This window comes from Esox lucius, chromosome 4, assembly GCF_011004845.1.
Source record: "Esox lucius isolate fEsoLuc1 chromosome 4, fEsoLuc1.pri, whole genome shotgun sequence".
In the NCBI taxonomy this organism is placed as follows: Eukaryota; Metazoa; Chordata; class Actinopteri; order Esociformes; family Esocidae; genus Esox; species Esox lucius.
Window position 1 is genome coordinate 14,375,760 of NC_047572.1, and position 12,966 is coordinate 14,388,725.

Genomic DNA, 12,966 nt, shown 5'->3' on the forward strand with positions numbered 1-12,966 from the left:
GTAAAGACCTCATACATTACCAAGACCTCATCATTACCAGTACCTCATATATTACCAAGTATTACCTCATACATAATCTACTAGGTCTTTAAACAAGGAAAGACCTTATATATTACCTACTCGTTTAATGTAAGCTGTCTTTATTGGTAATATATGAGGTCTTTACTAGGTAAAACCTAATATAAACCTCATAGAAAACCTAGTAAAGGCGCCATATATTACCTGGGAAAGACCTATTATATTACCTAGTGTAGACCACATTCCTTACCTAGTAAATACATCATACATTACCAAGACCTCATGCATTACTTAATAAAGACCACATTCAATAAACAAGTCCTACATGACCTAGTAAAGATACAGTGACATTACGTACTAAAATATGATTACAGTACAGCCAAATACATCATGCACTCCCTAATAAAGGCATCATACTTTAACAGAACGAAGGCTTCTTAAATGACTGAGTTAAAGTGGCCATCCCACAACTCACCCTGACAACTCCGGGTGCTGAACCAATTTCTTCCCCACCTCCTCTCCATCCATGAACTCCAACCAAGCTGTGAACCAGTGTGTTTCTGTCATTCTTTCTCTCTAAGGTCGAACCCCACCCTCCTCAACCCCAAACAAAACAGGTTTTCTATATCAACCCCATAGCAACTCCTCGGTTCCAAAACGCCACGTCTAAGGTGCGTTTCCCCAACATCATCAACCAATCATTCAACCCCCCCCGCAACGCTCAGTCTGTCTACGCAACATATCCCAAACATTACCCAACCGATCAACGCACATCTGACGTTACCATAACCTCCACACAACCTCTGTGCAGTAGTACATCATTTTAGTGGTCAGTCCAAGACACTGTGTACATTGGTAGATATAGTGAATTATTTGAATGGGATCTCTGTATAGTCTTGGAGAACGCGTATTGGAAGAAAGTGTTTTCTGTTCGCTTATTCATTTGGAGTTTTCTTTTGGGGGGGGATGACAAAATCTGTGCTGGTGAGGTTGGAAACCCAAAGGGCTTATATAAAAGCCACACCACAACAAAGAAAATGTAAAATGTATTTACAGTGTATATAGAGTTGGTTAAATCAATGAAACAAAGCATTCTATAACTGAACATCTTCTCAGCTGTTGAGTCTTCTGTCCAAAATGGCACCCTATTCCTTATGGTGTTTGGTACAAAGTAGTGCACTACAAAGGGAATAGGGGGCCCATTTCGGAAAACGCACCCTTTCACAGTAGCACCAGTAGTCTCCACCCGTCTCTCTGCTTGTTGTTGTGAAGCTGCATGGCATGGTGTGTTTGACATTCTAGCTATCCACTCCAGGATGTTCAGTTGGCAAAACAGTGTATATCATCAGGTGTTGGCTAAGCTACCGTATTGGGCGTCTGGTCCCATCACGCCTCTAGTTGTGACCGAACTATCTACTGGATCATAGGCCCCCTACTTATCTTACTCTCTCGCTGTCTTTCCAAATCTGTGTGCGTCTCAAATCTGTGTGAGTCTTAGAACTTCCAGCCACAGCCTGGTAACTGGAACAAGGCCTCGGAATACTTTGTGTTTGTAGGAGGATGAGATGGATGTAGGGATGTGATGCTTGCTGTGTGGAGAAAAGAGCTTTGATAGTAATATTGTGTCGCATGGTTTTATCTCACATTCAGGAGTGTGTGTGTTGGTCTCCTCAGCTCTGGGTGAACCAGGAGGATGGAGGGGTGGAGACGGCCGAGGGGACCAGTGAGGTGGCCAATGGACACCTGGATCCCACCAACGACTGCCTGTGTCTGGGCTCGCCGCTTCAGAACCGCGACCAGATGAGAGCTAACGTCATCAACGAGATCATGAGCACGGAGAGACACTACATCAAACACCTCAAGGACATCTGCGAGGTGCGCGCGCTGATGCATGCACATTCCTTCACTGGCAGAGACATGGAAACAAATGCGCACGAGCGTGCTTGCGCTCAGAGGGGCAGGTGATCCAAAGTGGTAGAGCGGTGGGTTCATTAACGTTAGCCTCTCCAGGACATGTTCTCTCCAGGGAAATGGGACAAGGCAGGACCTGGAAATTGTACCGTTCAAAGGTTTGGGGTTCAGTTACAAGCTTCGTCCTTTTCCGTGGGAACATAAATTACATTTGTTTGAATAGGAAATATAGTAATTGGTTAGAAATAGGTTAGAAATAAGGATTTTTCAGTGTCCTTCAAACTTTGCTTTCGTTGAAGAATCCTCCATATGCAGGAGTTACGGCCTTGCAGACCTTTGGCAGTCTAGTTGTCAGTTTGTTGAGGTGATGTGAAGAGATTTCACCCCATGCTTCCTGAAGCTCCTCCCACGAGTTGGACTGACTTGATGTATTTCTTAAGTACCATATGGTCAAGCTGCTCCCTCAACAGCTCAATAGGGTTGAGATTTGGGTGACTGTGCTGGCCACTCCATTATAGACAGAATTTCAGCTGACTGCTTCTTCCCTAAATAATTCTTGCATAGTTTGGAGCGGTGCTTTAGGTCATTGTCCTGTTGTAGGAGGAAATTGGCTATGGTGTGATTGCTTTCCTTCTTCAAGATTATTTTTAAACTGTACAAATCTCCCCCTTTTCCACCACCGAAGCATCCCCAGGCCAGCAGACAGACAGTGTCAATCGCTCCACCAGCATCTTTCCATTTGTTTTGCGTCTAACACATTTTCTTCTTTGTGATCTGAACACCTCAAACTTAGATTTTTCTCTGCAACTCTGCCTAGAAGGCCAGCCTCCCAGAGTCACCTTTTAACTGATGATGTTGAGACTGGTGTTTTGTGGGTACTATTTAATGAAGCTGCCAGTCTCTTTTTCAAACTAGCAACTCTAATGTATTTGTTCTCTTGCTCAGTTGTGCACCGGGGCCTCCCACTCCTCTTTCTGTTCTGGTTAGAGCCCGTTTGCCCTGTCCTGTGAAGGTATAGTGCACAGCTTTGTATGAGATCTTCAGTTTCTTGGCAATTTATTGCATGGAATAGCCTTTATTTCTCAGACTGATGAGTTTCAGAAGAAAGTTCTTTGTTTCTGGCCATTTTGAGCCTGTGATCAAACTCACAACTGCTGATTCTCCAGATACTCAACTTGTCTAAAGAAGGCTGGTTTTAATCAGCACAACAGTTTTCAATTGTGCGAACATAATTGCAAACTTTTTTTTCTTCTAAAGATCAATTTGCCTTTTAAATGATTAACTTGGATTAGCAAACACAATGTGCCATTATAACATAGGACTGATGGTTGCTGATAGTGGGTCTCTGTATGTTTATGTAGATATTCCATAAATAATCTGCCGTTCCCAGCCGCACTAGTCATTTACAACATTAACAATGTGTACACTGTGTTTCTGATCAGTGTGATGTTCTTTTTTTTCAGTTTGCTTCTCTTTCAAAAACAAGGACATTTCTAAGTGACCCCAAATGTTTGAACGATGGTGTCCATGGAAAAGACCCCACGCAGTGAAAATCCACACACACACTTCTTCACTCATACTTCCTTTAACCTTTTATTCCAGGGCTACCTGCGTCAGTGTAGGAAGAGAGTAGACATGTTCAATGATGACCAGCTGAGGGTGATCTTCGGGAACATAGAAGACATCTACCGATTCCAAATGGGCTTTGTCAGAGACTTGGAGAAGCAGTACAACAACGAGGAGCCACACCTGTCTGAGATAGGGCCCTGCTTTCTAGAACATGTAAGTCTGCCAGAGATAGAACCATGCTTTCTAGAACATGTAAATCTACCAGAGAGAGGGCCCTGCTTTCTAGAACATGTAAGTCTGCCAGAGATAGAACCATGCTTTCTAGAACATGTAAGTCTACCAGAGATAGAACCATGCTTTATAGAACAGGTAAGTCTACCTTTGATAGAACCATGCTTTCTAGAACAGGTAAGTCTACCAGAGATAGAACCCTGCTTTCTAGTACATGTAAGTCTACCAGAGATAGAACCATGCTTTCTATAACAGGTAAGTCTACCAGAGATAGAACCATGCTTTCTAGAACATGTAAGTCTACCAGAGATAGAACCATGCTTTCTAGAACATGTAAGTGTACCAGAGATAGGGCCCTGCTTTCTAGAACAGGTAAGTCTACCAGAGATAGAACCATGCTTTCTAGAACAGGTAAGTCTACCAGAGATAGAACCATGCTTTCTAGAACAGATAAGTTTACCAGAGATAGAACCATGCTTTCTAGAACAGGTAAGTCAACCAGAAATAGGACCCTGCTGTCTAGGCCATGTAAGTCTAGCAGAGACTTCTAGGACAAATGAGTTAGCTTCCGTAGGCATTTTAACAGTGTTTTACAGAAATTATATTTAGCTTACCTTTTGATCGATAGTGAAACATCACACAGCAAAACTCCATAGTCCAAAGAAAGTATTTATTATGTGTTTGTAGCCCCAACCTTAACATACCAGCATGCAAACAGACAGCTTCAGAAAACAGCCACTGGTGATTCTAAACAAATTTCTATTTAGCTTTGACTACAAGGTGCACCGCAAAAAAAAAAAAAACTGTGTTCCCTGGACTCTTTCCTTTGACAAGACAAAACTTCTCCTTTGCAGCTCATATATTTGGGGTACTACAGACATTTTCGTAACTTGTCTTTTCCAAAACATTTTACTCAAATGCCACATTCAACAAACTTTATGCCGTGCTAAACATGAAGAGCCTTTATGATCAGATTCGTAAGTTAAAAAACATCTCTACCACAAACGCCCAAACAGAGCAGATTAAAAGATTAGGTGACCGGACACTCGATGTGATTCTTTTGACCCCTGATCCTAAACTATAGACAGTTTTGAACCTCCCAAACAGAGCAGATTAAAAGAGTAGGTGACCGGACACTCGATGTGATTCTTTTGACCCCTGATCCTAAACTATGAGCCTCCTCTTTTAAACAGTAATGATTTTCTTTTCCAAACTCAGTTTTTCCTGTGATTGTTACAGGAAAATGCTGTGCCTGTGATTTAGCCAAAACATTCTCCACAACTAAGTCTCCTTCAACATTATAATCCGTAGAGGGAACACAGGCCTGCTGTTTTTCAAGATTTCTTTCTAATGACTTTTGCTTATCTTATTTGATTTTCATCAGTTACTGTTGTAGGCGGAATTTGACCTAAGTTGCCTGAGCTCAACACCTCCTGGTTCTCATTTGAATCCTATGCCAGACCGGCACGTGAGCCCTTTCGGCTCTGAGTGGTCTAACCCAGGGAATATTCTCTCATCTAGTGTGATAAGAAGCAGAATGGCTTGCTGACACACCTGCTGTGTTGTTGTGACGAGGCATGGCCGTAAATGCAAATTGGACAAAATACGCAGGGGACAAAAGTGTATTAAATTCATTTTAAAAAAGTATTCCAAAAGATCAATACTACCCCAATAGCACCGTGGATATGATCCTGCATTATAGAGCATGTAACATAATAACTTCTAGAAACCTGGTACTAAGAATAATAGTTCTCACAGTAACGACATGCTATTACTGGAATTACTCAAAATTATTACCGGTTACGTATTTGCAGCCAGACTTTTTGATCCATTAACCAGTCTCTTCCGCTGTTGTGTTGCCCACAGCAAGATGGCTTCTGGATCTACTCGGAGTACTGCAACAATCACCTGGATGCATGTATGGAGCTCTCCAAGCTGATGAGAGATGGGAGGTACCAGCACTTCTTTGAGGCCTGCCGTCTACTGCAGCAGATGATTGACATCGCTATCGATGGTTTCCTGCTTACGCCCGTCCAAAAGATCTGCAAATACCCTCTTCAGCTGGCCGAGCTGCTGAAATACACAGCACAGGAGCACAGGTAGCTAACACACACGCAGAGACACACATATGCTTGTTTCACTAGACCCTAAACCTAATTCTAACCCTACACCTCAAATAACCAGGTTTTTGTAAGGTTTTTATTTTTCATTTTGCCCCCTCGAAGATTTATGTTTGTTTTTCAATGGAATTGTTCACATTATAGGTCAAATTAAAAGTGAGTTCTGACATGATTTATCTTTGTCTCGTTCTTTTACACCACAAAAACCTGGCATTTTAACAGGGGTGTGTAGACTTTGTGTCTATTTGTCTGTCAAACACAAAACAGTAAATTATGCTAAAGATACTGAACTAGTCTAAAGACGTCCTGTTTCATTGTTTGTTTAATGAGCACAACAGTTTTCAGTGGTGCTAAAATAATCGCAAAAGGGTTTTCTAATGATCAATTTGCTTTTTAAAATGATTCACTTGGATTAGCAAACACAATGTGCCATTGAAACACAGGACTGATGGTTGCTGATAATAGACCTCTGTATACCTCTGTAAATATTCTATTAAAAATCAGCAGTTTCCAGATACAATAGTCATTTACAACATTAACAAGGTCTACACTGTATTTCTGATCAATTTGATGTTATTTTAATGGACAAGAAATGAACTTTTCTTGACTATAGCTATGTGCTGACTGTATCATGTGCCCTGTCTCCATAGTGACTATCGCTATGTGGTGACTGTATCATGTGCCCTGTCTCCATAGTGACTATCGCTATGTGGTGACTGTATCATGTGCCCTGTCTCCATAGTGACTATCGCTATGTGGTGACTGTATCATGTGCCCTGTCTCCATAGTGACTATCACTATGTGGTGACTGTATCATATGCCCTGTGTCCATAGTGACTAACACTATGTGGTGACTGTATTATGTGCTCTGTCTCCATAGTGACTATCGCTATGTGGCAGCAGCGCTAGCGGTGATGCGTAACGTCACTCAACAGATCAATGAGCGGAAAAGGAGGCTGGAGAACATCGACAAAATTGCTCAATGGCAAGCCTCTGTCCTGGACTGGGAGGTAGGTAGTGTACTGTACTGCCCCCCAAAGTGAATGTGTTACAGACAAGTATCTTTGGGTGCTTAAGACACGCTAATTAAAAAGTGTGTTTCTTACTGTCTCCAGGGTGATGACATCCTGGACAGGAGCTCAGAGTTGATCTATACAGGAGAGATGTCCTGGATCTACCAGCCCTATGGACGCAGTCAGCAACGTGTCTTCTTCCTCTTCGATCACCAGCTTGTTCTCTGTAAGAAGGTATGATACCTCCCTCACTCTCAACACCATATAAACCAGTTATAGAAGGTATGATACCTCCCTCACTCTCAACACCATATAAACCAGTAATAGAAGGTATGATACCTCCCTCACTCTCAACACCATTATAAAGCAGTTATAGAAGGTATGATACCTCCCTCACTCTCAACACCATATAAACCAGTTATAGAAGGTATGATACCTCCCTTACTCTCAACACCATTATAAACCAGTTATAGAAGGTATGATATCTCCCTCACTCTCAAAACCACTATAAACCAGTTATAGAAGGTATGATACCTCCCTCACTCTCAACACCACTATAAACCAGTTATAGAAGGTATGATACCCCCCTCACTCTCAACACCACTATAAACCAGTTATAGAAGGTATGATACCTCCCTCACTCTCAACACCACTATAAACCAGTTATAGAAGGTATGATACCTCCCTCACTCTCAAAACCACTATAAACCAGTTATAGAAGGTATAATATCTCCCTCACTCTCAACACCATATAAAGCAGTTATAGAAGGTATGATACCTCCCTCACTCTCAACACCACTATAAACCAGTTATAGAAGGTATGATATCTCCCTCACTCTCAACACCATATGAAGCAGTTATAGAAGGTATGATATCTCCCTCACTCTCAACACCACTATAAACCAGTTATAGAAGGTATGATACCTCCCTCACTCTCAACACCACTATAAACCAGTTATAGAAGGTATGATATCTCCCTCACTCTCAAAACCACTATAAACCAGTTATAGAAGGTATGATACCTCCCTCACTCTCAACACCACTATAAACCAGTTATAGAAGGTATGATACCCCCCTCACTCTCAACACCACTATAAACCAGTTATAGAAGGTATGATACCTCCCTCACTCTCAACACCACTATAAACCAGTTATAGAAGGTATGATACCTCCCTCACTCTCAAAACCACTATAAACCAGTTATAGAAGGTATAATATCTCCCTCACTCTCAACACCATATAAAGCAGTTATAGAAGGTATGATACCTCCCTCACTCTCAACACCACTATAAACCAGTTATAGAAGGTATGATATCTCCCTCACTCTCAACACCATATGAAGCAGTTATAGAAGGTATGATATCTCCCTCACTCTCAACACCACTATAAACCAGTTATAGAAGGTATGATACCTCCCTCACTCTCAACACCACTATAAACCAGTTATAGAAGGTATGATATCTCCCTCACTCTCAACACCACTATAAACCAGTTATAGAAAGTATGATACCTCCCTCACTCTCAACACCATATAAACCAGTTATAGAAGGTATGATACCTCCCTCACTCTCAACACCATATAAACCAGTTATAGAAAGTATGATACCTCCCTCACTCTCAACACCATATAAAGCAGTTATAGAAGGTATGATACCTCCCTCACTCTCAACACCATATAAAGCAGTTATAGAAGGTATGATACCTCCCTCACTCTCAACACCATTATAAACCAGTTATAGAAGGTATGAAACCTCCCTCACTCTCAACACCATATAAAGCAGTTATAGAAGGTATGATACCTCCCTCACTCTCAACACCATATAAACCAGTTATAGAAGGTATGATACCTCCCTCACTCTCAACACCATATAAACCAGTTATAGAAGGTATGATACCTCCCTCACTCTCAACACCATATAAAGCAGTTATAGAAGGTATGATACCTCCCTCACTCTCAACACCATATAAAGCAGTTATAGAAGGTATGATACCTCCCTCACTCTCAACACCATATAAAGCAGTTATAGAAGGTATGATACCTCCCTTACTCTCAACACCATATAAACCAGTTATAGAAGGTATGATACCTCCCTCACTCTCAACACCATATAAACCAGTTATAGAAGGTATGATACCTCCCTTACTCTCAACACCATATAAACCAGTTATAGAAGGTATGATACCTCCCTCACTCTCAACACCATTATAAACCAGTTATAGAAGGTATGATATCTCCCTCACTCTCAACACCATTATAAACCAGTTATAGAAGGTATGATATCTCCCTCACTCTCAACACCATATAAAGCAGTTATAGAAGGTATGATACCTCCCTCACTCTCAACACCACTATAAACCAGTTATAGAAGGTATAATATCTCCCTCACTCTCAACACCATATAAAGCAGTTATAGAAGGTATGATACCTCCCTCACTCTCAACACCACTATAAACCAGTTATAGAAGGTATGATATCTCCCTCACCCTCAACACCATATGAAGCAGTTATAGAAGGTATGATATCTCCCTCACTCTCAACACCACTATAAACCAGTTATAGAAGGTATGATACCTCCCTCACTCTCAACACCACTATAAACCAGTTATAGAAGGTATGATATCTCCCTCACTCTCAACACCATATGAAGCAGTTATAGAAGGTATGATATCTCCCTCACTCTCAACACCACTATAAACCAGTTATAGAAGGTATGATACCTCCCTCACTCTCAACACCACTATAAACCAGTTATAGAAGGTATGATATCTCCCTCACTCTCAACACCACTATAAACCAGTTATAGAAGGTATGATATCTCCCTCACTCTCAACACCACTATAAACCAGTTATAGAAAGTATGATACCTCCCTCACTCTCAACACCATATAAACCAGTTATAGAAGGTATGATACCTCCCTTACTCTCAACACCATATAAACCAGTTATAGAAGGTATGATATCTCCCTCACTCTCAACACCATTATAAACCAGTTATATAAGGTATGATATCTCCCTCACTCTCAACACCATATAAAGCAGTTATAGAAGGTATGATATCTCCCTCTCCATCTTTCTGCGAAGCCGTTCGAGAAACTGTCATTAGAATCACTTTTATTACCACACACACTGATCTCCCTGGCTGCTATTACTGATTAGGATGTACAGCAGTACAAATGATAGTTCATGGATTTGCAGCCCTACACACACACACACACACACACACTCAGGGATGTCTGCAACACATGTTAATTATTAATCCATTGTCTTTGTTCTTGACTTTCACATTCAGGGGGTGCAACACAACATGTGTAGTGGCAGCCCTCAGGCATGTTGCTGGCGTGTTGCTTGCATGTTGCTGGCGGGTAGATGGCGTGTTGCTGGCGGGTTGATGGCGTGTTGCTGGCGTGTTGCTGGCGGGTTGATGGCGTGTTGCTGGCGTGTTGCTGGCGGGTTGATGGCGTGTTGCTGGCGTGTTGCTGGCGGGTAGATGGCATGTTGCTGGCGGGTTGCTGGCGTGTTGCTGGCGTGTTGCTGGCGGGTAGATGGCATGTTGCTGGCGGGTTGCTGGCGTGTTGCTGGCGGGTTGATGGCGTGTTGCTGGCGTGTTGCTGGCGGGTAGATGGCATGTTGCTGGCGGGTTGCTGGCGGGTTGGTGGCGGGATGTTGGCGTGTTGCTGGCTTGCCACGTGTTTCTCATTCCTTCTGATCCTCTCCTCCTTATCGGCATGGAGAGCGGCCACGTGTCACCTCAACACACTCATTTATTCAGTAATCCTGGGAAATAGATTCTCTACATTTTACGTATTATTCTCGTCTCCCTAATCGGCATGATCGTTAAGGGCTAGGAGTTGTTCACGTAGTCTCGTAACTCTTTTGTCTGTTCTGAGCAGGGTGCACTCAGCATTAGAGATGTGATTTTATGTTGATTTGTGGAGCGGTTATAAGGAGTGCTTCAAATTTCCTGGTCCCAGTCTCATTGAGTTGCATGGCCCCCTGATGTTTGAGCGCTATCATTCACGGCTCTGCAAATCTCCGTTGCTTCATGGGTTGATGTTTGTGAGACATGCTTTGGATTCTTTGGCCGTCTCTTTGCGACACAAAGCCGTTGTTGAGGAGCGATGAAATCGACAGCAGAGGAGAAGAGAGAGACTGAAGGAGAGGGAGGAGGGGTGGAGTGAGAAGAGGGTGTGAGCGATGTGGGAAGAGAGACAGACAGGTGAGAGAGACTGAAGGGGAGGGAGGAGGGGTGGAGTGAGAAGAGGGTTTGAGCGATGTGGGAAGAGAGACAGACAGGTGAGAGAGACTGAAGGGGAGGGAGGAGGGGTGGAGTGAGAAGAGGGTTTGAGCGATGTGGGAAGAGAGACAGACAGGTGAGAGAGACTGAAGGAGAGGGAGGAGGGGTGGAGTGAGAAGAGGGTTTGAGCGATGTGGGAAGAGAGACAGACAGGTGAGAGAGACTGAAGGGGAGGGAGGAGGGGTGGAGTGAGAAGAGGGTTTGAGCGATGTGGGAAGAGAGACAGACAGGTGAGAGAGACTGAAGGAGAGGGAGGAGGGGTGGAGTGAGAAGAGGGTGTGAGCGATGTGGGAAGAGAGACAGACAGGTGAGAGAGACTGAAGGAGAGGGAGGAGGGGTGGAGTGAGAAGAGGGTGTGAGCGATGTGGGAAGAGAGACAGACAGGTGAGAGAGACTGAAGGAGAGGGAGGAGGGGTGGAGTGAGAAGAGGGTGTGAGCGATGTGGGAAGAGAGACAGACAGGTGAGAGAGACTGAAGGAGAGGGAGGAGGGGTGGAGTGAGAAGAGGGTGTGAGCGATGTGGGAAGAGAGACAGACAGGTGAGAGTGATTCCGTTGCATTCATTTAGTTGGAGCGCTGCGTCACGGCGAAATCATTGCTGCTACGCCATAATATATGGAACAGGCAGTAAATATTTTCTCAGAGCTGCACTTTGAAGATGCTAGAGAGTGTAAATTATATTTTCCTCAGCAAACACAACGGGTAATGAATAGAAAAACAGAAAAACCTGTCGTAGAATACTAGATCTATTTACCTAGTCTGCTTGTGGTTATGCAATATGCTCAAGATTAATATCCTCTGAAATGAAACTGAAATGGCCTTCGTTTAAAGAAGAAAATGAGGGGCTCCTGGATTTCTATTCCTACTTTTTTTCTTTTTTATCAGCTCTCAAAGCGAACTGCAATATCTGAAATCAGGTGTAGCCCTAGATAATGTTCACTCTGTTTCAGCAAGATTTACTGGACATAAAATGTATCTATAACATGCTAACTAAATGAAAGAGCCCCTTTGGGATCTAGGTAATGATCAGCCAGGAAAGCAGAGACAACCCCATTCTTCAACCAATTTATTTTGTGTCACATCAGTGGAGCTACATGTGATAATGCTTATTGCTTATAGCATACATAATGTAATTATATGGATCATTAACAAGTACTTTTAGCACTATGTTATTGAGCTCATTTATAGGAGTGGAAAGTCTGTTGTAGATGGTGTCCAAATTAAAATTTTATTCATTTTAAGAAGCCAACAGAACTTAGCTACACAAAACCTTGGCAAGAAAACAAGAAAAGAACAATTTCTGCAATTTTTTTACGAGAGGAAACACAGGGTGAAATCAGAGCAGACATTTAGTTGTTAGATTTCTTAGGGCTTATCTACATTATGATACGTTTTCTGAGACAAATCGAAGAAGACTCCAGAAGCTGGATGCGTTTTTGGAAACTCGCAGATGTCGATAGCTCAAGACATCACCTTCCAAGGTAGCATGCGCCACTTTTTGGATCGAACCCCCCCCCCAGGGGTTTGCAAGCGTGAGGACAATTGTGTCAGAACTGTATCAAGTTCCTGTTCCCTGTGCACTCATAACGCTACATGTTCCATTGATTGACACCCACACTCCTGCATGGTACGCCTCCAACATGCCGGTGTAAAATCAGATGTTCTGGAAATGATTATGCTAGTCTATCTAGCGTTTTCTTCCCTCCTAATGTAAATGGGATTTTCATTAAGAGCTTTGTTTGTTTCTGTGACAGATGGTTGTGTGGGGAGGTCACATAAATATAAACACCAACTTCTGCAGGGAATACCT

The 12,966-nt window shown here is 42.7% G+C and overlaps 1 protein-coding gene across 12 annotated transcripts in view; it reads left to right on the plus strand.

Moving 5' to 3' along the window:
• LOC105024396 (rho guanine nucleotide exchange factor 9) overlaps positions 1 to 12,966 on the plus strand; it is a 66,974-nt gene that overhangs the window by 36,500 nt on the left and 17,508 nt on the right. For 7 of the 12 annotated variants that reach the window (XM_029119323.2, XM_029119324.2, XM_029119322.2 and 4 more), the window contains 6 exons: positions 600 to 689; positions 1,669 to 1,893; positions 3,532 to 3,711; positions 5,596 to 5,828; positions 6,730 to 6,859; positions 6,965 to 7,096. In XM_029119323.2, coding sequence (XP_028975156.2) covers positions 600 to 689; positions 1,669 to 1,893; positions 3,532 to 3,711; positions 5,596 to 5,828; positions 6,730 to 6,859; positions 6,965 to 7,096 — 990 coding nt within the window. The remainder of the gene's footprint in view (positions 1 to 599; positions 690 to 1,668; positions 1,894 to 3,531; positions 3,712 to 5,595; positions 5,829 to 6,729; positions 6,860 to 6,964; positions 7,097 to 12,966) is intronic. The other 5 variants (XM_029119327.2, XM_013133488.4, XM_020045913.2 and 2 more) reach the window with 3 other exon arrangements.